Raw genomic sequence first — 26,097 nt, 5'->3', positions numbered from 1 at the left:
ATATATAAATTTATAGATGAGATTAACTTTAGTGTAATTATTTTTTTTTAATTGAGAGATGAAAGATTCGAACGTTATTTTTTAAATAAAAGATAATACATCAATTAATAAATCAAATATTTAATTATAAGCATACGTGTAATTGTTTTTATTCGTTTAAATAAAATATTATTTTTCTTTTTCATTAATGAAGCTTGGAAAGAAAGAGACACCTTGCATTGGAATAACCCCACTACGATCAAGCCTGAAGTGACCAAAAACGTGAATCACAAATTCCACGAGCAAAGGTCAATAATGGCGTAGCTCAATACTACCCTAATATCTTGCAAATATTATAAGTTAAAAAATTATTGGATAATATTCTCTTTTTTATATATATAATTTTTGGGTCGGTGGCTTGATGCCTAGTTCTGACTAAGGAGTTATTAAATTAAAGTATTTATAGGAGAATGTGATTCTACTTTGGATCCATTGGAAAAATACATATTCCTTTTATTTGCAATAATTTCTTTTGATTTTGTCCAAGTACAGCAATTTTTATTCTTTGTTTAACTTTGTTGAAATTTTGTAATGCCCCCTCCGAAACGGTGCGAATTATTTTGTCAAAATTTGCTTTGCCTTTGTATTACTGACATTTCACATGCATAAAATATGTACAAGTACATTTTAACTATATAATAATAATAATTACATTGAACATGCAAGCCATGCCCGGCAATTACTTTCTTTTCCTTATTAAAAGATATTATCCTTCTTGTCTGTCCCAACGCCACCAAGATTGGAAAAAGAATAGTGGCTATATTCTATGAACCAGATCAGCATGCAATCAACGTGCATTTTTGTGTTTACAATTTACCTATTTTTTTTAAAATATTAATATTTTTATTTAATTTTTTTATTCTTTTTATTTATTTATTTATATTTCATTTAATTTTACTCGAATTAATTATTTGTTATTTTTATCCGGACTTGGATGAGCTGGACTCCGTCATGCTTCTTGCCCAATCAGTCAAAAGTTAAAGAAATTGAGCCAATGAATAAGACTAGAAAAGCCCAAATATAACCCAATCAGAAACACACCTAGGTTCAAAACCCAAGATATGAAAGGACAGGACAAACCCTGACCCAACAAGCTAGTTAACCCAAAGACAGGCCGAGATTCCCCAGTCAAGTAAGACACATGTCGAAGCTTGATAGGTCAGGATTCTGTTGTAATAGGTGTCTCGCTTGGTGGTTTTTTTTCATAATTTTACGTCAAATGTGCCGTTTTATATTATCAATCAAAAATCTTAATTTTTATATTCTAAATCTTAAATTTTAAGAGTATAAACAAATAATTTAATGATAAAAAATATTAATATAAAAAATTTATTAAAAACATAATATAAAATTATAAAAAAAATATCAAATGAGTAAAAGATTTTTGTAACAAAAAGTGAGAAATAGCTGTATTATGTTAGAGAGATTATCAAATTACCACCATACCAATGGCACAAGAGTCTATAGTCTATACATTTAACTTTCATGATATACATAATTAAGAAAACAAGAACTATGCATGTTAAGTAGGAAATTAATTTATGAAAAAGAAAAAGAAAATATGAAAGTATTTTCGAAGCAATTAATAAATTAACTAGTAAACCATAACCTCTATGAAAAACCCAATTTATTCATTGGAGTTGTAATAAAGTTAGGAAACCAGACGAATATCTTAAAGTTTTATGATTATGATACAAATTAATTTCATCTAAATAAAAGATACACTTGAATTTGACATTAATCCAATAAACTTATTCCAACTTGCATATTGACTAAGGAAGCTAGTAAGAACTCGAACCGATGTAGTCTTCTTCTTGCTTTCCATCTTCCTCTTCCTTCCCAATCTTTCCTGTGAAGCAAAGCCAAGAAGGTTTTATACATTCCCAATGGACAATGTACTTACATCCAAACTCAAGTATACTCAAATGTTAAAATCTTGAGAAGGCTTGCCACGTCTAAAGCATTTAGGATAGTAACAACAAAAGTAAGAAAGATGTGGATCTTTATCTTTATAATAGTTTTCCAGCTTGATAAATCGATACTTTTTAAAAATACATTTGAGATGAACGGAGTTGTTACAAACTGCGTAATAATACAACCATCGATTTGGATCTCTTTCTTCTTCACAAATATAATAATAATGATTTGACAAAATATCATTATAATCATAATGAATGAATGTGAAAGAATGTTGATCACACTTACGCAAACGTACAATCCTTACATTTGAATGCATATTCTATACAATCACCACAAGCCGTGCCCTCTCCATAATACTTGCGATAAAAGACGAGGGGGTGTTCATGTGCTTGAATTGTATATTCCTCAGATATTCTTTCACATCGAAGGCAAGGATTCATATCACATTTACCACAATAGTAGGAGAGACCACTGCACTCATGATACATCAATTACATTTGAAGAAAGTTTGAAGGGTTGTGGATGAAGCCAATGGTACTTTTCCCTTGGCAATTCAGCGCAAGACTTGTGAAGAAGGAAATCACAAAGCGAACTTCCAAAAATGAAGTTGAAATGGATAACGTCATCGATTAATGCTAAGTTGTGCACATGAACAACTGTAGCTGCCATGTGCTGCATTCACCTCCTTATGACAAATTTGCTTCATGAGTTCCCATTAACCATTCATACTTTACACAAATTGCAGACAGCCTAAGAAGCCCAACCAGAATCGCCATGGACGGCCAAGCCCGAGGTTCAACACCACCCATGGAATGAAAGGACAGGGACAAACCCCAATCAAATGAACTAGATTTGATCATTATAATAGCAATTATTGAAGCAATTACTGTAACTTACAGTAGTAATTAAATTGTAACATATATATGGCCAAACTACATTTTTTGGAGTTGCAATGAATGAAGTTTTGCTAGCAAACTCAGTTTCAAATGCTCTTTGGTTAATGTACATTAGTCTTAGAAAATCCCTATGGCACAAGAATAGTTGCAGTATGTTAGAGACATCATCAAATCACCACCATACCTATGGCACAAGAATCAATACATTTTACTTTCATGATGTAAATAGTAAAGAAAAAAAGGAATATGCATTTTAATTAGGAAATTCATGGAAAAGAAAAAGAAACTATTAAAGCATTTTCGAAGCAATTAATAGATTAACTAGTAAACTGTCACATAAATGATAGACTTAATTTATTTAGTGGAGTTGCAATAAAGCTAAAAAAAACCAAGATAAATATCTTCAAGTTTCACAATCATGGCACAAAGTAATAGCTTTAAACATCAAGAAACACAACTACGTAATTAATCTTATTAAAATAAAACGTACCCGAACCTAACATGAAGCCATAAGCTCTGAAAACTAGTAAGAACTCAAACCCTGGAATGAAGTCTCAAATCCTTTCTCTTCTATCTTCCCTGTGAAGTAGAGTCGAGAAGGTTTTATACATTCCCAATGGGCAACATACTTGCATCCAAACTGTATACACTCAAGAGCCAAATCTACACAAAATTCGTCACACTTGAAGCATTTAGGATAGTAGTAAATCTTCTGAACAAAAGGAAGCAGATGTGGATGCTCAGCTTTGTAATAGCTTCCTAACTTGACAAATCGGTACTTTTCAAGTACACATTGGGATGAGCAGAGGTATTGCAAATTGCACAATGGTAAAACCATTGATTTGAATCTCTTTCTTCTTCACAGATATCACAATAACTATTTGACAAAGTATCATCATCATCGTGATAAGTGAGTATGAAGGGATGTCGATCACACTTATGTTGCGTTGAATATGGCAAACTAAGACATTGAATATCCAAAGCAAAACCACAATCCTTGCATTTGAATGCATAATCTATATGATCACCACAAGCATTGCACTTCCCGTCATATTTGTGAAAAAAGACGAGGGGGGTGTTCATGTGCTGCAATTGTATATTCCTCAGATATTCTTTCACATCGAAGGCAAAAGTTCATATCACATTTACCACAATAGTAGGAGAAACCACTGCTCTCATGATGACACCAATTACATTTGAAGATGGTGTCTGAGGAGAGTTTGAAGGGATGTTCATGAAGCCAATGGTGTTCTTCCCTGGGCAATTCAGCGCAAGACTTGTGAACAAAAAAATCACAAAGCGAACATCCATAAAATGAAGTTGAAATGGATAGCATACAGCCGTCACAACGCTTGTCATCCCCAATCTCATCAGTTAATGCTAAGTCATGCACATGGCTGAAATGTCTGATCGATGTTCGCTATTTTATGCCCTTCAAATTCGACCTCCTTGATAACAATAAATGAGATTGATTCATCAAACAAGAATTCTAAGTTCTTACAGGGCCTCTTATCGTTGCTTCTCGTCGTAATCAAGCCATCCGGGTCAACGACATCCTTTGCACAATTCACATGAACAACACAATTGCAGGGCGAGCAATTGTAACTCCCATGTTCTGCATTCACCTCGGTATGACAAATTTTACAGTCCCACATTTTAAACTCATGTTCTTCAAGAAAATATGTATGATAGAGGAGATGATGATGCCGTGTAATTTTGAATCTGCGTGGCAACGAAATGCATTCCTTATGCACCAGAAGGTTACATGTATGGCATTGATAGGGAGCACAATCCCCCTGGGTGCCACATGCATCACAAATGAATGATTGGTGCCTTAACAAACAGGTGAATGGATGTTCATGACTTGCACTATCAGTAATCGGAGATGGTGAAACACATTCAGTGTGAAGATAAAAGTTGCATGGAGAACAACGGTAAAATAGTTGCCTGCTCTCTGCTCTTTGGCATACCTTACAAGAAACTGGTACAAGCACGGTGGAAGTATGAAGAACAAGAGAGTGTTTGCGGTGACGGGTGATTTATTTCAAATTCAATATCATCAGAGAGAATTTGTTGGAATAATTCAAAAGAATCCTTACGCTGAAAAGGCCGCTCAATTTCTTGGTCTGATACCGCGGGAAAAAGACAACCCCCACGACAGCTATCCTCGTACTCCGAGCAGCCAATTGGACCTGATTCCATGATTTCCTTGCGTACAACGCAACAATTTGTTCAATATTTCCCGTCGTTCTGCTCTTCTTTCAACACCAGCCGAGCCGATGTTTACCCGTGCCACGTGCTTCCGCCGATGATCCACATCTAACTTCCATCTCCCTCTCTTTTATCTGTTTCTCTCAACTTCAATGTTAAGTCAATGGTTCACGCTTAATTCTCTGCCACACTCATCTTTCAAGAGTTTCTGCTCCACAGCCTTTTTTTTGATAATTGAAGTTATGTTTATTCAGCTGTGCAAAGTCACCAAATCGATGCACTGTGATTGCTATGCCTCATATCCAAGCCGTCCAATTCGGTTACTTTGATTTATTAAGTTTCAAATATATATATATTGGAAGACTTTATGCCAAATAACCTTTTTCCTTTTTCTCTTTTGGCTATAACCAAAACTTTTGATCGAACCAATGAATATAAAACTGCTTGACCCCCTTCTTTCACGCCTGGCCCAAGGGTACAACTGCGAGTAAATTGCAGACAGCCGAAGAAAGCAAGACCAGAAGCACCAAGAACAGCCAAACCCATGGAATGAAAGGACAGGGACAAAACCCCAATCAAATGAACTAAATTTGTTCCTTATATACGCAGTTTCTGAAGCAATTAATATAACTTATAGTTGTAAGTTGTAACGTACATTTGACCAAACTCGATCTGTTGGAGTTGCAATGAATAAAGTTTTACTACCAAACTCAGTTTCGAATGCTCTTGGTTAATTCCCAGCGACTGCTATCAATAATGTCCGTACACTAGTATCAGAAAATCCCTTCTTCCCCGATTTTCTCGGAGACGAAATGGCCTTGGTGCGAATTGAACAAAGGCCAGTTTGCTCCAAGTCATTTACTCATTTAACTTTCGACTCAAATCAAGTTGGGGGCAACCAAATGGAAATTATTATGTACATTCCAGTATTCCACTGATCAAGAACTGTATCTTCAGAAGGGTATGAAGCAACCAACACCTCCAGAGTAGCATTTAGATCATGGGATGGAAATGGTTTAAGGAAAACCAAAAGCAACAAAAAGATCCATGCAATCCTTTCTCAGACAGAAGTACCGCCGTACAAAGTCGAGCAATTGATGGGCAACAAGAATGTATTATACTAAATATTTCAAAATTCTCCCCCCGGAAGAGTACTCAAAATAAGACAGACAATCAGATAATGTAACTAAACATCAGATAACACCAAAATCCAGTTTCAAAAATACAGGTTCAAGAACACCTAAAACACATAAGACTAGTAAAGAAATGCTGTTGAAAAACATTGGCTCTAAGATAAGCACAACCTCACTTCTTCTTCCCTCCCTTTTAGCTCACTTCTTCTTCGCTGCATCACCGGCCTTGGTCTATTAAACAAGCAAATCAGTCAGGAAGTTAGAAAATCAGCCCAAAAAGTTAGGAGTATGAAAGCAGTTCAAGTAAGCTATCATAAAATTTTTCAAATATTGCAACCAATTAAACAAACCTTCTTTACTCCACGGATCTTCTTAGCCCTGTTCTTCCTTTCCTTCATTTGCTTCCTTGATTTCTCTACCTTGGTATCAAGTCCATTCTGAAACAGCAAGACAAATGATTAGTGTCCTGCATTATATCTAGAGTCCTCAAAGAGATGCAAATGCAAATGCAACTCATAACTAACAATTTCCAGACAGAAGGTATGACAGCGAAATGGACTAATAGAAAATGCAATAGAGCCCAGAAGAATAAGTAATGTGCCTTCAAAGTTATTAAAACCTATTTTTGATATCAAGCAACTTAAATTGGCAGAAAGTTATATAAACTCTGGCTCGATGAATTGCATGCAACCTCAAGTTTTAGTCATAATCAAGCAACACAACTCTAGGTCAAAATCCAACTTGCTACTTTTGAAGGACTATGTTGATTCCATTCTCTATGGTGTCACCATTGGTAGTGGTTGTTTTAGTAAAAGGAAAGGAAATGAACAGAATTCTGCAAATAAACCAAGTCACGAAATAACTTCAACATATTACTCGTGAAACAGTCACAACCACATCAAGCAAAGGCAACTTACACTACTAACAAAATCCAGAGAAAATCTACAAAAAACACAGAAAATTACCCTGATCAGCCTGTACTTGGGCTCATACTTCTTTGCATTCTCAACGGAATCATAAATCAAACCAAATCCAGTAGATTTACCACCTCCAAAATGAGTCCTGAACTTGAACACAAAGATTGAATTCGGGTCTTTCACCTCATACATTCTAGAAAGCTTCTCCTTCAGCTCCGCCTAACAACACCACATCAACAAATCAAAAATCCGTTGGCACAACAAATCCAAAATTACTAGCTGCGGCATTATTGAGAAACATAAAGATTTACCTTGGAAACATTGGGCCTCCCAGGATGCAAAACATCAATGATCTACATAAAATCAAGTAAACAACAAGTTTCAGCTCCCAAGTTAACAACGAACTCGTACAAATATAAGCCCATGTATGATTTATCAGCTCCCCCAAAAAAAACATCTTAACTTGTATTAAAGGCATCATATGCCACAAGAAAACGTCTATTATTTTCAAACAACAAATTAAGCAAATTCCTAAACTAAGGATCTTATCGGCAAACTAAAGAAACCCAACACATTTTTTTCTTATTTCTTACATTTCCTTTCGCCAATCAGATCTAAAACTGAAACAAAACCCTAACCAACTAAGCAATAGGAAAAACGGAAACCAAAGATCTAAAAAAAAACCATAAGACTAAAATCTACCATTAACCCATTTTTTATTACGAAGAAAACGAATGGACAATGAGAAACAGGGGAAGACTTACAAATTGTTTCCTGGAAAGGAGCCTGTTGGTCATGAACTTCCTAGTCCTAATAGTTACTGCCTTGTCCGCCATAGCTAAACAAAAACCTTCTCCTTTTTTGAGGCTTTGCAGCAGTTAACTATGGAAGCAACCAAAGGCTTTGAAATGGCAGCAGCAGCAGCAGCTCAAGGAAAGAGAAAACAAGTGGCGAAGAACCCTAGCTTTTATAACATTAGGGTTTCAATGGACGGTTTAGGAATTAAATAGGGTTTCTCTTGTTTTGGGCCTGGGCTAGTTGTTTTAGTTATCAATCGTTAAGCCTTGGACTGGGCCTGCTATATAAAGCCTAATGATGTATTGTTGAGTTCGGACTGGCCCAGTATATTAGTTTTTACCTAGTGGTATTTTTGTTTTAACCTTCCTAAGTAAATGAATTATAGGCTTGTATCAAGAAAAATCACCACCACTATAATTTATGATAAAACAATAATAAAAAATATTTTTTTCTTCTAAATTCTGTTAACATAAAAATATATTTTTTATCACCATAAATATAATTTATAATCTATCTACATTTTTATAATATATGTAAAAATACGAGTTTTTCAAAAAAATTATTGATTAAAATGGACATTTTTACTCATTATATTTTTAAATTTTCATTGTACATAATTTTTATTATAAATATTAATAAAATTTATTCAATTTATAAATAAGAATTTTTTGTTTGAAAGGACAAATAAGAATTCTAATCATATAAAATTGCTTTCATAAAAATATTTTTTATTATGAATATTAATAAGGTTTATTCAAATGGGAAATATGGCTTCTAATTGCATTGAATGAATTTTATTAAACAAAATGTTTTTTAATAACATTAAGTAATTTATATATGGATTTAAAATACAAAATTTAATTATTTATACTTCAAAGTTTATATTTTAGAAATAGTTGTATTTTTATACATTTTTAAATAAAATAAGTGAAAAATAAGTATTTACGTGAGACACGTTTGTCAATAAATACTATTATACATAAAAGTGCAAATGTTTAAAACTTTTGGATTGATGAAAAAGAAAAACATTTTTACTGATTATAATTATAAACTGTCATTTGAAATATTTTTTTATTATAATAATTAATAAGATTTACCCAATTCATCAATAAAAATTGAAATTACATTAAATCAATATCATTAAAAATAAGTTTTTATTATAAATATGAATAATCTATTTTTCTTTACTACGAAATTAAATCATCGAAACACTTATTCTTCACATATAAGGAGAAGAAATATTTCTCAAGATATTAATCATGTTAACGACAATAATATCACCAACAATCGAAACCGAAGTGTAATTTATAATGAAGAATTTTAAAAAAAGTAATTAAAACAAAAAATTGTAAAATAAAACATAAATATATAAATAACAAAGTACAAATTGATTAAACTTATCATTACAAGAAAGATACAGAAGGGTAAGCAGACTCATATTTTTTAAAAAAAATTTTCTGTTAATCCCCATCAAGAAAATTAAGTCAAGAAAATTTTTATCTTATTTTTATGATCATAAAATTTTGAATTCTGATTTTTTTTTCTTGGCTTCATTTTGAAATATTACTTGGACAATAGTTGATTTAATCATTTACTAATGATTTTTTTTTTCAATTTGCATTTTTATTATTTAGGTTTGACAATTTCTTTAACTTCAATTTCATCAAATGAATAAGTCGACATTTATATATATATATATATATATAATTTATATATAATCTCAACTCTCTTTTATTATTGGTGTAAGTAACGTTAATCATTTCGTACGTGAGATAAATTACATCTTATTATAAAATTAATATAGATATACGTTGCCAGATAATCTGAAAGCAACAAGAAATGGAAATTGTTGCATATGTTCAAATAATCAGTCTTATAAATATTTGTTTTATTATGCTGATTGCAATTTTTATTGATACATGTAATTTGAATGGGTTTTTGTTTTTTGAGTAAAAGGTTGGATGGTTTATAACCCATTTTGTAATGAAGGGGAGACTAAGTTAGTTATAATAGAATTTAGGGTAAAATATATTAATTCTCTTTACTTTTGATAATAATTATAAGTAAATTTATTAATTTTTAAAATGATCATTTTATCTTAAATATTTTTATTAAACTTATAAGTTTTATAGTTTGTCAATAGTTAATATTTTTATTAGTTTGATGACATGATAATATTTTTAAAATAATTTTATTTTTTATTAATTTTAAAGATAATTATTATATAAATTATAATGTTTTATTTTTCAACCTTTTTACCAACCACTCAAGAACAACAATGATCCCCAAGGGAGCCTAGGAAGATTTGGTTGAGTTTGGCATTTTATGGTTAAATCCGACCACGAGGTGATTGACTAGTGAAAGAGAACATGGTGAATCAACTTGAGAGAATGAAAAAGAGTGAAAAAAAATATTTTAGATATTTTATATTTTAAATATTAAAATTATTTACACATTTGAAAATGAAGTGTTCATTTTAAAAAGAAATGAACTTGTGTATAATTATTGCTAAAAGTTGAAAGGTTAATATATTTTACCCTAAAATTTAATATATATCTTTGTTGTCTTATAGATTATCAATGCTAAACAACATAGAATGGATATCTCGATTATCAAATTCAATAAATATATTCCATTCGAATTTAATTAACAATATCTTAATAAAATTTGATTAAAATTTGATCACAAAACTCAATTCGATTCGGAATAAAGTTAACAATAACTAATTTAATTTAATTATTTTTATATATTTTAATAATAAATTTAATTAATAAATTCTAAATAAATTTCATATTTATAAATTTATAAATTAAAATAAATAATACATAAATTAGAAAATAATATGAAAATAATAATAAATATTTTTATAATCAAATTGGATAATTGATTTCTTACATAACCCTATCGTTTATGTAGATAGCATCCGTTTACACGTGTCACCAATAAACAAAAAGAAAGGAATAAAAAAATGGAAAACTTCACTCTGTTTTCGAAAATCCAGAGTTAATTTTCCGATCGAAATGTACAAATCAATATGAGGTTGAGAAAACACAGAAGAAGGCCACCCGTCCCCTTCCCTGGCCACAACTCCCTCCAATTTCACCATCGCCCAGATTTCTTCTCCGCTAATTAGACTAACACAAAACATTCCTCATCTCCCCATTTCCCCCGAAAAATATCTTCTAACTGCTCCCTACCCAATTCTCCCCATGGCAACGACTACTTCTTCTTTGCTCCAATCCAATCCCTTGAAATTAAAGCACTACTTCCCCCTTCATTTACCTCCTCCTTCCCCACCTCGCTTACCTAAATTTAGTGGGAGCTTGACTTGTCAAACCCAAGGTTCCACTAAATGTAATGTTAGATGCTTCCTCTTACCCGAGAAGAGGAAGAGCTCGAAGTTGGATTCCAACCATTGGAGTTCGAGCGCGGATGGTAAACATCTATTCGAGATTATTGCTGAGACGATTTCGAAAGCTTTGAACGCGTTGAAAAAGCCAGCTATCGCCGCGGTTTTGTTGGGGTTGTTGTTAATGTATGATCCCAATAACGCAGCATTGGCTGCATCAGGTGGGAGGATGGGAGGAAGGTCTTTTTCTTCGGGTTCTTCGTCTTCGAGGAGTTATTCGGTGCCTAGAAATGGAGGGTCGAGATTTTCTTCGTACTCGGTTCCTTATTATGCGCCTGCTCCATTCGGTGGTGGTGGTGGTTTTTATATGGGGCCTGCTGTTGGGGTAGGAGTTGGTGCCGGGTCGAGTTTTTTCTTGATTTTGATTGGGTTTGCTGCGTTTGTTTTGGTTTCTGGGTTTCTCTCGGATAGGTCTGAGAGTAGTGTGCTTACTGCTAGTGAAAGGACTAGCGTTCTTAAGCTTCAGGTAACTTTTTGGTTTCTGCCCTCTTTTTCCTTATTGGACTGCTTCATTGGTTTAGTTGTTGTTTCTTTTGCTTTTAAGTAGTGTAATGTTTCTGCTAATTTCGGTAATTAGGATGTGTGGTTTTATATCAGTTAAAATTGTGACTGCATAGATGATAAAGGTCCCAAATGTATGTTTAACATTAATGAATCAATTACTGTTTGTTCTGTTATTTCAAAGAAATAATCTTTTGTGCATACTGATCTTGTAGTAATGATGGTGTGGCTGGGTTTTAGATTAGAGAAATTGATTGTGTTCTAAGGAATTGTTTCCAGTATTTTCATAATTGGTACATATCAATGAGTTGGCATCCAACTTCCCAAGTGAAAATGCTACCGATGCGATGTGTTCTATATATGATTATGCGTTAGGAGTTATGTGAAGTAGTGATGTTAGAAATTTGAATGAATACTGGATTGACTAACATGTGAAAAATTATGAATATGACTGCATAGTTTGAATTTAAAACAGAAATGCTATACAGGAGGTTGCTCAACTGTGGGTTTGGATGGAGTTTGGAAACTCAAATAGTGCATATGAATTGCTTTTCTAATCAAGTTTGAGACTAAATTTTGTAAGATTTTTTTTTATATAAAATGAGCTAGACAAGAATCATTAGATGCATGCAATTGTGCAAAATTACCATCACTTTTGCAACAGAACTTGTTTTCCATTTATTGATTGGCAACCGTTTTCATTTCCATTTTTAGGTCGGGTTGTTGGGCATGGGACGGTCTCTTCAGAAGGATTTGAATCGGATCGCTGAAGTTGCTGATACTTCGACCTCTGAGGGTCTAAGCTTTGTATTGACTGGTAAAGCTTTCTAATAGTCGTCTACGCTTAAGCATTTGAGTCTTTTGTATTGGATCCAGTGGTAGATGTTCTGCACACTATGCAGATTACAAATGGCAAGATGTTATCTATGAAAAAACTGTTGTAGCAATCATCTTGACACTAATATCCCAGTATTAATCCTAGTCATAAAGAAAAGATGATTACCTAAGAGGCAGTGCACAAACTTTTAGCAGTATAGTATAGATATGCTATTTATTGATCTGCAATCAGCTTAGAAAATAACGATTGTATGATATCTAATCAAATTGCTGACTTAAAATTATGACTGTTCAGTAATTTAGTAAGAGGCATAGGTTTTTCCCCTTATTTAGTACTTTAGTTTGATTAAGATTCACATAGATGTGATTCATTGCATGGCTTCCTTTTATATTGCTGATGGGTAAATGATTTTTCCCATGCAATAAATGGGCAACTAGGGTCTTTTCTTTCTTCTTTCCACTTTTCTTTAGAAATACTTGTAGATGTATCGGGTAGCCTGGTACTTAGTGATGTATCTTCTGCTGATCTTCTTAAACATATCATGGACAATTTTCTGTCAGATTGACTATGTGTACTAAGGGAAGTTTCTTTTCATACCTTTTTGTTGTTTGGTTTGCAGAGACAACACTAGCTTTGCTTCGCCATCCTGATTATTGCATCTCTGGTTATTCATCCGTAAGTTAGCCTTTCTGGAATGTTTTGTTTGTCTCTGTGGGTGAAATACTTACAGCATACGGTTATATTTCTTTGGTACCTTGAGTCTTGGGGAAATGTTCAAGGACACTGACATGCTTGTTGGTAGATGTAGAGGTTCTTTGTGCACTCATGTAATGCTAACAGAAACAATATATGGTCACACATTGCAATGCATGTAAGTTGGTGGGTACGTACAGGGTGCTTCACTTATTAAATGCAATACTTACATCACACATTGATGTTAGTAATCAGTTTAAGGATCATGCTCCTGATAAGATTTCTGTTTTAAAGATCTTGGTTTATAGACATTCAGTTCTCTTTCTATTGATACAAATAGGAGACATCCAGGACCATTTCATTCTTTGCATACTTTCATTGAGCATCTCACTTAGGGGGTCCATTAATTGCAATAATTTCATTAAAAATATATCTCCATGATAATTTAGACCCCCTTTTTTTATGAGCTTTAGTTAACTATACTTCACGGTTACTGATATGGATGTGACATGTGATATATTCGGCAGGTGGATGTGAAACGAAGTATAGATGATGGGGAGAAACGCTTCAATCAACTCTCTATTGAAGAACGGGGTAAATTTGATGAAGAGACTCTTGTGAATGTGAACAATATAAAAAGGCAAAGCACAACAAGTCGGAAAGCTAGTGGATTTAGCAATGAGTACATAGTGGTATGGCTATTAACCTGTTATTTAAGGAGCATAAACTGTGCATAAACTATGAAATTAAACAATCGTGATAGACTTGCCCATTTTAAGGTTCAGACATAATGAGGACTCAAAATTCAAGTTAACTCTTTGGTTCTGTAATTCTTTCTTTAATTTATATCCAATTTCTGAATTTTCAGATAACAATTCTGGTGGCTGCTGAAGGAGTGCATAAATTGCCCCCAGTAAATGGAAGTAGAGACTTAAAGGAAGCCTTGCAAAAGCTTGCCTCCATCCCAACAAGCAAAATACTTGTAAGAATAGGCATATTCCTTTATCATGACTTGCCGAGGTTGCTAATTTATTGCTAAGATCTCTCTTTTTTGGTCATTCAGGCAGTTGAGGTCTTGTGGACCCCTCAGAATGAAAATGACACACTATCGGAGCGGGAACTACTTGAAGACTACCCGCTCTTGAGGCCTCTATAAAATTTTATAGCTAGGTACCTTGTATTCTCTCATGAGAGGTATTAATTGGAACTGCTTCTTAGATCCTTGGGTACATTGTATATGATAAAAGTTTACTGGTATACAAAGGTCAAGATTGACTAGATGTGGTCTACCGAACTGGATTTGTAAACATATAAACAGAGAGGGTGTATATTTTCTTGAAAGTATTTGTTTTTTTTTTGGGGGTTAAATTGTCTTGTTTTTCCTTTTTCTTTTTCTGATCCAACTCGAAGACTTTTGACCACTAGCAATAATCTGTTACCTCAGAGCTCTGCTTTTGCGTTTTGTTTACCCTTCAGGCTATATAACAGTCCTAGCACCTGTTCGCACCTTCTGCCTTTGACTGCATTGTTTTCCATAAAGTCTCTTATTAACTGGTCTTTGCAACGAAATTTACCCCAGAATTGCTATCAGGGTAAGTAATTTTCATGAAGAATATATCCTAGAAGGTGGTTATCTATCATTTTCATATGGTTTTGTGATCGTAAAAGATGGTCATGAAATGATCACAGCCTCTGTTTTATTCAATCTAGGGGATGCACAGAGCATTTTGGGGGCTTTTTAACGACTCCAACTGGTAAGTAGTAACTAATTAAGGATCGAGGTACCAGATATTTTCAAAGTCCTGCGAGGAAGGGGGCTTTTCTTCTTTGCCTGTTTGCTGATGGTGTGGTTAGGAGCATATGTCTTGTTGCGAAAATGAGTATATGACAGTGACTAGAAGTTGACTCAGCTTTAAAAGTATTGTCGTTATCTCTAATAGTGGACTTTGTGCCTAACATTCACTACTCTTTCAGATTTTGCAACTTTATTATGATAAGGCCAAGTGCATTTGTTATCTTTATTTTTTCCTTAAATCTTGTGGTGGGAAGTTGATAGAATTGTACAAGTTTCTGGTTGTAAGTTCCTTTTATTTTCCTCGTCTCCTATTTATATGTTTATTTTTTCCCCTTTTCCTTTTGCTTTATTATTGGAAAATTCATTAGATTTCTGTTTCATTTTTATATCAGGGTTTCTATATGCTTATTAGCTTAGTCTGTTGGACTTTTTATGTTAAGCTTTGGTTCAGCCTTATCTTAGACAAGTTGTTCTAGTGCTGGAGAACTTAGCTTCATTAATTTGTGATTGACTTTATCAATGCTTTTGCACTTTTTCTTGCTCTGGTCTTGGCCATCTTGCTTACAACTGTTCCAGTTTTCGAGATAAACATTTTGAGGATGAAGCAATCATTTCAGTATTAGTTTTCATTGACCAGCATATAATCTTTCCTAACCATGATTGGTTTGTGGAGCTTGACTTCTAGTCACATACTTATTACAGGACTGCCTTTATGAAACCAAGCTTCATGATTCTCACTTGAATGATCCTGTCACCCTTATGAATGAAATATTTTTCTGAGGTTTCAGCTCAATGGTAAGGCTGAGATGGGATTTGGGTAAAGATCTTATATTCGAGCCGTCGGCATTCTATTTTGTACAAAAATTTAACCTTCATGAAGAGTTAAAGTAAATCATTTTACTTTAATAACAAATATTTATATCTGAATGGTGTTACTTTTATTTTGGCCTTTTGTTAGTATTTTAATGGAATGTGACTTTGTTTACTGTTTACCTTTGCTTTATAACATAACTTTGAACAAGTAAAGACTCAAGATCATTAGCCAAAAGTTACTAAAGATATGTTCGAATAAGGTTGTTTTGCAGGTGAAATGGACAGGGTGTGAATACAAGGAAGATTCATCTTTAATTTTAGCCATGTGAATAATACTTTTGAGAGTGAGATGTGCATTGAGTCAATGGAAAACTAGAATACAATCTTCCCATGATTCCCATTTTTTGGGGCCAATTCTAACCCACATACCATCCAAGTTGGCTTTCATGATTTCTGGGGCAAAACAACCCAATTTATCAAGGCAAATGGAGGTCTATTGAAGCATCTTTCCTTTTTGTTTTTGGCCCTTTTCAATTCTTTTAAAGGACCTTGATTTGCCAAAAGCAAGTTGTCCAAGTAGGTGTAAATTCACTACCTTTTGAATTTAATAAATAGAAACCCTTTTTCATGCCCTAGAGGATTCCACCACCTCTTTCATGCTTGGGTTGTTGTAATCTCAAAAATTATTACTTACTAGAAAGAAAATGAAAAGGAATATAAAAGAGAAAGAAAAAGAGACAAACCTCACATCATTGTCATGATCATATTATGAATGTGTGAAAGTGAAAACTTAAAACTAAAAAGTTTCTCATTTCACAATCATTTAAAAAGTATGCTTCCCTCTTTCTCTCTAAGCATATTCACACAGCTAATTCCCCATCCATAACCCATTAAAGTGATTTTTAAATACTAGGAATGATTATAAATCTTCCTTAATATAATCCCATAATTTTTTATCAATTTTTTTTCTTTTTTTTCATTTTTTGTCTGGTTAAAATTTGTTTCCACTAGACATAGAAATTAAGGACCTTGAAGCTTATTTATTTGACTAATACATTATATTCTTTCCGACTGTAAATGTTCGATATTTTTTAATATAAAAAATCATGAAAAATAATTTTATAATATAAAAAAGTTAGAGTATGTGGTATTTAAAAATCAAAAAGTTTTTCATTTTAAGACATTTTTTAAAAAAAGAAAAGATAGACAAAGAAAATGGGACAGAAGTACTATAAACTTTTGATTAATTTCATTTTCTATTTTCTTAGTATATCTTCTTTATAGAATCTATGCACATTTTAATCATTAAAAACATTCTAAATTTTGTTGATAAATAAGGCTATAGTTAAATCTATTGCTTGAGGGTGAAACATATTTGTTTCGCTTATTGTCATAGCTTTGACTTAACTAGTCAAAGATGTTGGCTTCACCTTCACTCTTTTGTGAGATACTAATTAAGTAATATTTATTTTATTTGGTTATGATTTTTCCAAAAAATCATTGTCCAATTACCCTTGATTTTCTTAATACCTTGCTTGTTCTAGGATGCTTCTTCCCTTTAAAATAATGGGTTATTCACAAAATAACTTTTATTTATTTCCCTTTTTCCTTTCCTTTTTTTTTTTTCTATTGATTTGAGTATTACGAAGTTATTGTCTCAATACAAGCACTGCCCTTTTGTTTTAGACTGAATTTTCAAGTATAAAAAAGTTGGTAAATTTTTCTTAGACCAGGTGAGTTGGTCTCCACTTTGCCCCTCAAATTATTACTGAAAAGAAAAACATTATCTTTCCATCGGAGCCATTAGGGAGACTCCCTCCAATTCTTTATAACAGTAGTGCTTTGAAAACTTTGACCAAAAGCTAATCAGTACCCTCACAAAGTAGTTGTACTATACTTGTACAATCTGCAAGGGATTGTTATTGGTTGTAGAATAATTATTCGAAAAGATAGCATTAAAGTCAGCTTAAATGAGGTCAGTTTGTGGACCTGACACCTTTTATTGGAACATCTTGCTCATTGTGGGCAACCCCCAGATTGTGAAGGGATTAGCATGCATGGAACAGGATACTCTTAGCTTGGCAGTGGGTCCATGTAATTTACTTCTCTTTTGAAACCTCCTCTCTCCCCCTCCATAATTGACACTGTGGGGCCTGTAAGCATCGGAGGCTAAAGCTCTTAAAAAGCCTCTCATTGGCATCCTGGCAACTACCCTTTTTTATTTTTGGTTTTCCCATTCTCTTTTAGCAGGACATGATTGACCTGGCCAGCTAGAACAGGCTTCATCCACTCAAACGCACAGGCAATGCCAACGTCTTTTAGGCTTTTAGATACTGTGTTTAGTAAATTTTAAGGTAAGTGCTGGATGTCCACAGGCCTTAGTTTGTCCAGGTCATTCTTGGTGGTTTTAGAAGGCTTAGATTGTATCATCTCTACCTGAAAGCTACCAAATTCTCTCTAATACTACTTTTTTTTCCAATGACTTACAATTATCATCGTGAGTTGAAATCTCAAACATGTTGGTGGTGATGATGGGTGTATTAGTTCCTTTATGATATTATAGAGAAAAACTCCACTAGGCATTATGGTTGGTTAAGCCATGATTATGACCTGACATCTTTTTCCCAAGTTCTAAAATAAGAGTAGGAAAGGGAAGATTAATATTGAAGGTGAATAGACATTGCTTGACCAAAAAAGGGTGGATTTCATATTGTACAGCCTCTATAAAGTGTACAGAATGCTCAAAAGAATGTAGAGCGTTGCACATCTATGTATCAACAGCATCAACTGGAAGGGATGTTGCCCTGTGAAGAGAGGGTGGAAGCAGTGACCCACTGAAGAAACTCTGAGCAGTGACCATGTCTTCTACTTTTGGAGACTCCATCGCCGCGCAATGCCGGGCCCTTTGGGTCTCCGAATTGGGGTGGCTCTTATTCTTAAAGTCATGGAAATCGGCGTTAAAATGCTTGTCATGGGCAGACAATTTACGCTCATGTCCTTGGTCTCTTTCTGACTTACTACAAGTTGGTAACGATGCAACCTCATCACCTCTTTTCTTATCTCTGTTACCACAAGTTGAAGAGTCTGATACAAGTCCTAATTGTTGATCTCTAAGTTCTCTTAATTCCATCTGGTACTTTGCCTTAAGCCATCTCAGCTCCTGCTGGACTTCATTCTCGTAATTGTCTGAGAGATCACAATATAATGAATGAACTGTGGAGAAAGAACGAGAACCCGTCAGGCATTGTATTGAATTTCCTGCGCTAGATGCCACTTTATTTTCTGCTTTCACTTCTTCCTCATCCTTTGCCAAGAAGGATTGATCTGATTTTTCATACTCCTCATCAGAATGGCTCTGGCTAGAGCCCACCGGACTAAGTTCATGGCTTTCATGCTGATGCCATATTACCTGGTAATGTAAATTGTCTGATTGGCTTGACTCATTTGGTGCACCATCTGTCACATAATGCTCAGATTCCTCAACCTGAAAAGTGATCTCTTCAAACCGGCCATGCATTGAAGTACATCCATTTCTACAACATTGAAGAAGTTGCAAGTCTTTGACACCTCCATTATGTGTCAAATATTCCAAAAGCGAACCAGTAGATGTACGGTTGGAAGCACAATTGTGACAAAAGTTTTGATTTGCAAAGCGGGGTGTTTCCTCAATTCCTGGCCCTGGTCTCCAGTCAGGCACTAAGGAGGCAATCTCCCCATCAATCATATCTGCTATTTTAGTCACATCTTGGTCAGTGATATCCAATTCCGCAACCATTTCAGTAGCCACACTCAATGCTGTATCAGTTTCAATGTCGAAAGGGAAATATATATTTCTGATACGACCTGCAAGTTGACAGAAAATACGAGTCAGATTTCCACAAAGAAAAAGTTGAGAATTTGTAGAAAGAAAGTTCAGAAGAAAAGATGGTCCTAACCTTCTTTATCTGAAATTCGGAGTCTCAAAAAGATACCACCGTCGTCTCCCCTCTTCCCTTTGATACTTATGTCAACATTTGCAGCATGTTCATCCTCGTGATATTCAAAAAGCTCAATACCACTTGATTCAATTTCAGCAGGATAATACCCCCATTCATTTGGGGTCTCATAACTATAACCATTTGAGTATCCATTAGTATAAGAATTACTACTGTGATGAAGTTCCAGATACGGTTGCCTTATGAGAGGACCCCTTTCATCAAGTTCTCTCCCATATTCTAGAGGTGTCAAATCAGATTCACAATCATCAATCTGGAGAAAAGAATCATTTAACAGCTCTCTTGCAGAGAGCCTCAAAGACACAGTTGCCAGACATTTCTCAACAAATCTTCGAACTTCTGGATCCTTAACTTTATACAAAGCGTCTGGTTTTCTACCCTAAAGGAATAAAGCATGTTAATGGAATATGTGCATTTCAGCAGGTGAAATAAAGCAAAAAGGAGAGTGTAAACCCTTACAGTGATAACTTTCTTGTAGATTTGAGCAGGATGAGTGCATTCACTATATGGATATTCAAAAGTAACCATTTCTAAGATGCACATCCCAAAAGAATAAATGTCAACTAATTCATTATAGGCTTCTTCATACACTTCTGGAGCCATAAACTCTGGTGTCCCTGTACAATAAAATGCCCAAAAGAACGATGAAATCTACTCTGACTTTCTATTCATCAAATGTAACCCACCAACTATCCAAAAGGTTAAGTGTTGCTCAAACTAGATATGTTGTTTCATAGTGAAATCATTTCTACATCTCAACCAAAAGTCGAGTTCTAGTTATCATGAAATTTGGTGAAGTTAAAACATACCAACACAGTGAGCAGCATGAGATTTCCGGAGGATTGCAGCGAGGCCGAGATCACCAATCTTAACTTCTCCTTGGTTCCCATTGACAAAAATATTGTCACACTTTAGATCTCTATGAATCACTGGGGGGTCATGGCTATGGAGATAGAGAAGTCCTCTCAAGATCTGCCTACACCAATGCTTCACTGCTCTAATGTTGACTCTCTTGTGCTTTAGCCTATACCTACCATAGCTCAAAAATCAAGAGAACCCAATACAGAAATCAGGTATCTGAACAACCCCACCAAAAAAAAAATTAACATCAAAACAAGATTATAACAGATTTTCTTACTGTCTTAAAGTTCCAGAAGTGAACATTTCAGTGACAAAGTTAATGTTCCTATTGGCCGTATCAACCCATGAAGTATAAAACTTCATAATGTTCTTGTGCTTCAATGTCTTAAGGAGATGAATCTCACAGTAAAGTCTTTCAAGATCTTCAGGGCTCCGCAAGAAATCATAGAGTTTGACTTGATTCCAAGCAACTTCAATTCCTTCATACTCATCAAATGCTCTGTAACTGCTCCAATCAAACAACGCAACAACTCACAAATCAACCATCTATGTTATCCAAAAAGAGAAAAGAGAGAGAACTCATTGGAAAGATCCAATGGAGCTCAAATTTTGTGAAAATGATGCATAAGAGGCATATCTAATGAAGACATATGAATTGGGTATTCAAATAAATGAAAGAACATTGGAGCTTTGATTCATACACTATCTTTGAAGCTCCTTTTCCAAGGATTTCACTATACTGCAATAAAAGAAAAAAAGAGAAAAGTTAACCCAAAGACTCAACCTTCAACTCAAAAAACTCAGAAAGGAGACAGAAAGAAGAAAAGAGTTTAAATACTCTGCCATATCTTCCAGTTGGATCAACTTCAACAAACTCAGAGCAATCTGGTTCAAGATGTAAAAGACCATTCATCCTCCAAACAAGGAGAAAAAAAAAATTATATCTTGTTTATGTTATCCTCTTTCTTCCTTTCCTTGCTATAACAGAGATTTCTCCTTGTAAACTGTTTTCTCTGACACAGAGTGAGAAATATGAAAAACACAAAAACAAAAAAAAAGATGGTTTTTTTTTTCAAAACAAAAGGAAACCTATTACTTTTCTATAGCCTTTTTGGAGAGAGAGACAGAGAGATGAGAAATGATCAATCATTCACATGAAAGAAAGAGAGAGTTTTGAGTTAGAAGACAAGGTTTTAGGCAAACCCTGCCACATTTTTTGAGGAGATGCATACAGAAAACCACCCACCCCCATGAAGGAACATGACAAACAAGAGAGAGAAGATCCTTCTCTTCTTCTCTCTATAAAGAAATACCCTGCAAAAATATATGTTAAAATCACTACTTAGGTAACTCATTAGAAACATGGACCCCACATCGGTCTGATGCTCAAATCTGCATCATGTTCCAGTTTTTGACATGTTAAAATTTGGACATGAAAGGATACTAGTATTAGTACCATGTCAAATACTCTAAAGATCTGACTCTCTCTCTCTCTCTCTCTGTCTTGGACCCAAACCAAACCTACCATTAAACTTGTTTTGCCCAACCATCTACATTTTCCTTTTTCTTAGATTTTTTTCTTTACCAATTAACATTATATTCATCTAAGTTTTTTTTTTATATTTATCTATTACATAACTTCAAAAAAAAAGAAGAAAACTCAAATTTAATTCCTTAAGTTGAGCGCGTGTATTTTACTTTCAAGATGCGAATTTTATACTTTTTGAATCCAAATATGATACTAACAGATAATACAGATTTTCGAGATTTAGCTAGAAGATTTTTCCTTTTTTATCGTTCATATAGAGAATACAAATATTTAAGATTGAATCGAAAGATTTTTCCTTTTTGTCATTTGTAAGTGTGTATTTATCTAGATGGTAGGAGAATTCAATGGAAACCAACACGACCGTACATTTTGATTTTTCATTATTAAACAAGAATCCATGAGTTTTGGTGGTGTGGCACCAAGTATGTGCAAACGAGGTTTATAATGAAGGTCCTAAAGAGATAATTTTGTGTGGGAAATATTGGAGAAAGTGGCTGCTTGATAATATAGCTGAATCAGCCATTGGCAACTTGGGAGAATAGAGTAATAGCTTTTGATAGGAGGGAGGCTTGGCCTAATTTGCTGGCTAGCCTTCAATTTAGCATTATAAATGCAATTAGAACATTAATTAGAACTTTGAAATTGTTGCAATACCTTTTACTTTATGCCCCCAAGTTTCTTAATCAAATTTCTCTAAAAAATTGACTGTTACCCAATTACAATTCATGAAAGAAGCAAAGAACAAACTTTGTTTACTTGCCAAGCCACATTGAATAAGAAAGCTCTTGATGTTGAATACTTCTATAAAGGAAAATTTGTTGTGATAAAGTGAGTTGAAAAGCGGGACATGTTTAAAATTATTCATATAATTGTTTTTGCAAAAAAATAAAAAGAAGTATACAATTATGTCTATTTCAAGTTTATATTTAATGATATTATATTTATTAAAAGTAGGTGAAGTTTAATTTAATTATAAACAAAACAATCATTTTTAACTTGAATGAAGTTTGTTGAATTTGAATTTCTTTAAATGATTACCTAAGTTAAGTCCAATCATATGATCATATCAGTTTTTGACTTCATCATTCTAAAAAATAAATAAATAAATAAAAAGTAGAAAAAGAAAAAATTTGATAATTCTTGACATTTCGCCTTATATTAGATATGAATATAATTATTAACATTTATATAAAATTTAAGTCAATTATTATTAATAACATGAATTTAAATTTTTAATGATAGTATGGTTTAGGTTTAAAAATTTACTGAACCGGTGATACTTGAACTTTATTTGTTATAATTTTACAAAAATATAGGTAGCTTTTTTTTTAATTAGGAATCTGAGACAGATTATTTAGCTTATTCCCATTCTTTTAAGGACAAATAATCAAGATTTGGATTAAATTTGATAAAATAAGGTAATAAAACCGAATCTACTTCTTTTATTTTTCTTTCTATTTTAAACAATTTATTGCAGGCCAAGGCTTACAGTATAGTAAAGCATATTCAGCAGAACCAATGCATCTTTTTTGGGTTTGAGAGAATAGAGATCACAAATAAGAAGCTAAGCACCCTAACTTTTTTAATGCTGGAAAAGACCACCTTTAATTGAGCTCCATGGTGGTTCAATTTGTGCCCAAATATGCATTATAAACACTACATTTGTACCAAATTAAAATTTCCTCTCTCTCTCTCTCTCTCTCTCTCTATCACAATTCTTTCCCTTCTTTCAACTTGTAAAACCCAATTTCTTTTCCATAAATGTGTGCATATCCAATTCCCAAACCTTTATGCTTTTATCTATATATGCTTTAATTATTATTTTTTCTTTCTAATTGTTGCATCTCACTTTTGCCTATGTTTAAGTTATTTTAAAACCAAATATATATATATATATATATAAATTTATAAGGAGATCATTAATGAAATTTAACTAAAAGTAAAAGGGCATTGATTAAAAGTAGGGTTTTATTTGGCCAATGAAATGGGTATAATAATTGTTTTGGTTCAAATAAATTGTTGTTAATTTTAGAGCTATTGTGGTTATGGCACCATTGCTAAATGGAATTGGATAAGCAAGAGCAAGTACTTATCAGTTATCACCTTGTTTATTATACAAAGTTTGGTAAATGAAGCACTTTTCTTTTCTTTTCTTTTTTTATTGATAAGCAAATAAAAAGTCCAAAAACAGCATGAAAAATGTCCCTTTTAATTATCAACTCATTCCCTAATTTCTCCCCTTCATTCATACAAAATTCATACCAAAGCAATAAGTCAAGTTTTTGTATAGTGTTATTTGACAATTGGAGAAACAATTTGATTTAGAATAGTAATGAAAAAAAAAAATCTTCTTATGAAGAATCAACTAGTTCCACACGAAGGGTTTAGAGTTCCTAAGTCATGATATAGTTCCTAAATCATGTGTCCCTTGAATTTTTCCATATTGAAATTGCCCTTTACTCTCTTTTCTCTTTTGACAAACAAAAAGAGGTTTAGAGTTTCTTGAACCCATCTAGCTAAAAAAAAATAGGCTTTCCTAACTCAAGAATTTTAGGGTTTTTGATTGAAAACTTTTAATCACGTTAATTGATTAACGTCGTACCAATCTAGGTGCTCTTTGAATTTTGGGATATATAGCGGGGTTTCATTCATATCATTTGTAAATTTAAAATCAATTTCGAAGCTTACAAACTACCTTTATTAAAATCGTAATTACATACTAATTTTGTTTTGAGAATTTGTAATTATTTTGAGTATGATATTAAATTTTGTCTTCTCGATAATGATATTTAAAAATTTTTATATTCTTTTAGTAACTTTGATAAAAATAAATACTAGTATTAGTATAAATCGGGCGATATTGGATTAAGTTTAATTACCAACAAATCATGATAAATTAATGAATAATTAAGGAATTGAAGGATGTTTTGGTAAATTGGAAATGAAGAAGATATAAAGAGGACAAGTCTCATGGGTGACGTGAAATGGCACATGAGTCGTTTGAGGAGCATACAGTTTCAATCTTTCCGTACAATATGGTAAAGTCTTTTAAAATATTCGACAAAATAGATATCTTTTAAATAAAAAAAGTTTGAAAATTTTAATTTCACTTTTCTTTTTTTTATTTTAATTTCTTTTCTATTTTTAAATTAACAGATCATTAAGATAAGATGTAATTAAATTTAAATTCCAAAAATTAAGAAAAAAAATTCACTTAACTAAGTTCAATAAAATTATATATCAATATTAATCCCATTTTCACAATGATATTGTTAGGTACGTTTGCCACAATTTGAACACAATTAATATATTTAAAATCCAATTTAAGAACATTTTTATAATATATTTTTTGGAAACAAAACTAATAATTTATTGATATTTGTTCAGTGAAATCTTTGGTTTAGAAAATTAATCTCTTAATTAGGTACAAATTTAATAATAATTTGTTCAAATTAAATGTCCTTAAAAAGCCCAGCAAAGCGAACCCAAAAAAGATAGCTGGCCACGTGTCGAGTTTGGGGGTTAGGGCACAAACTCATGACAATGGAGATCTGAATTCCACATGCAAATCCATGCACAAGGCCATATGCCCACTCAATGCTGGAAAAATGTCTGGTCTTATTCACTGTCTCACCACATTTCTTAGGACAGCCTTTTGGTGATAAGGGGTTGTTTGGTAGGGTACCTTCTTATATCAACTTAGGGCAGCTCTTTTGAATAAAAATGAAA

At 33.1% G+C, this 26,097-nt stretch overlaps 4 protein-coding genes across 4 annotated transcripts; 1 reads left to right on the top strand and 3 right to left on the bottom strand.

Moving 5' to 3' along the window:
• Positions 1 to 2,433: 2,433 nt before the first annotated feature.
• LOC110415642 (uncharacterized) lies at positions 2,434 to 4,894 on the bottom strand (the record flags this gene model as incomplete). Its single annotated transcript, XM_021427341.2, is given in 5 exon segments — positions 2,434 to 2,709; positions 3,346 to 3,653; positions 3,656 to 3,927; positions 3,929 to 4,272; positions 4,274 to 4,894. Coding segments are annotated over 4 exon segments (1,512 nt in total), but the record flags the coding sequence as incomplete, so codon positions are not given.
• Positions 4,895 to 6,160: 1,266 nt separating this feature from the next.
• On the bottom strand, positions 6,161 to 8,090 carry LOC110415925 (small ribosomal subunit protein eS24z). Its single transcript, XM_021427707.2, has 5 exons — positions 7,881 to 8,090; positions 7,428 to 7,469; positions 7,165 to 7,335; positions 6,550 to 6,636; positions 6,161 to 6,430 (listed from the first exon to the last, which is right to left on the bottom strand). The coding sequence occupies exons 1-5, from the start codon at positions 7,950 to 7,952 to the stop codon at positions 6,398 to 6,400; spliced, it is 405 nt and encodes a 134-aa protein (XP_021283382.1). The 5' UTR covers positions 7,953 to 8,090; the 3' UTR covers positions 6,161 to 6,397.
• Positions 8,091 to 10,906: 2,816 nt separating this feature from the next.
• LOC110415926 (myelin-associated oligodendrocyte basic protein) lies at positions 10,907 to 14,696 on the top strand. Its single transcript, XM_021427708.2, has 6 exons — positions 10,907 to 11,789; positions 12,539 to 12,641; positions 13,282 to 13,337; positions 13,883 to 14,047; positions 14,224 to 14,337; positions 14,419 to 14,696. The coding sequence occupies exons 1-6, from the start codon at positions 11,124 to 11,126 to the stop codon at positions 14,509 to 14,511; spliced, it is 1,197 nt and encodes a 398-aa protein (XP_021283383.1). The 5' UTR covers positions 10,907 to 11,123; the 3' UTR covers positions 14,512 to 14,696.
• A 4,404-nt stretch (positions 14,697 to 19,100) lies between these two features.
• WNK1 (WNK family serine/threonine-protein kinase 1) lies at positions 19,101 to 22,134 on the bottom strand. The gene is given in 8 exon segments (XM_021426105.2): positions 19,101 to 19,168; positions 19,170 to 19,806; positions 19,899 to 20,337; positions 20,418 to 20,575; positions 20,768 to 20,988; positions 21,097 to 21,324; positions 21,521 to 21,558; positions 21,658 to 22,134. Coding segments are annotated over 8 exon segments (1,848 nt in total). The 5' UTR covers positions 21,733 to 22,134; the 3' UTR covers positions 19,101 to 19,116.
• Between the last annotated feature and the right edge of the window lie 3,963 nt (positions 22,135 to 26,097).

This window comes from Theobroma umbraticum, unplaced genomic scaffold (assembly GCF_002168275.2).
Source record: "Theobroma umbraticum cultivar Fairchild unplaced genomic scaffold, ASM216827v3 scaffold_147.0, whole genome shotgun sequence".
NCBI classification, from domain to species: domain Eukaryota; kingdom Viridiplantae; phylum Streptophyta; class Magnoliopsida; order Malvales; family Malvaceae; genus Theobroma; species Theobroma umbraticum.
Note: the sequence above shows the minus strand (reverse complement) of the source record. Positions and strands in the feature narration are given on the sequence as shown.

Coding starts and splice junctions, on each gene's coding strand:
- LOC110415925 (XM_021427707.2), bottom strand. CDS start 7,952: ATGGCGGACAAGGCAGTAACTATTAGGACTAGGAAGTTCATGACCAAC. Junction 6,637..7,164: donor CCAAGTACAGGCTGATCAGG/GTAATTTTCTGT, acceptor TTGCTGTTTCAG/AATGGACTTGATACCAAGGT. Junction 6,431..6,549: donor AGATCCGTGGAGTAAAGAAG/GTTTGTTTAATT, acceptor CTTGTTTAATAG/ACCAAGGCCGGTGATGCAGC.
- LOC110415926 (XM_021427708.2), top strand. CDS start 11,124: ATGGCAACGACTACTTCTTCTTTGCTCCAATCCAATCCCTTGAAATTA. Junction 14,048..14,223: donor TTAGCAATGAGTACATAGTG/GTATGGCTATTA, acceptor CTGAATTTTCAG/ATAACAATTCTGGTGGCTGC. Junction 14,338..14,418: donor TCCCAACAAGCAAAATACTT/GTAAGAATAGGC, acceptor TTGGTCATTCAG/GCAGTTGAGGTCTTGTGGAC.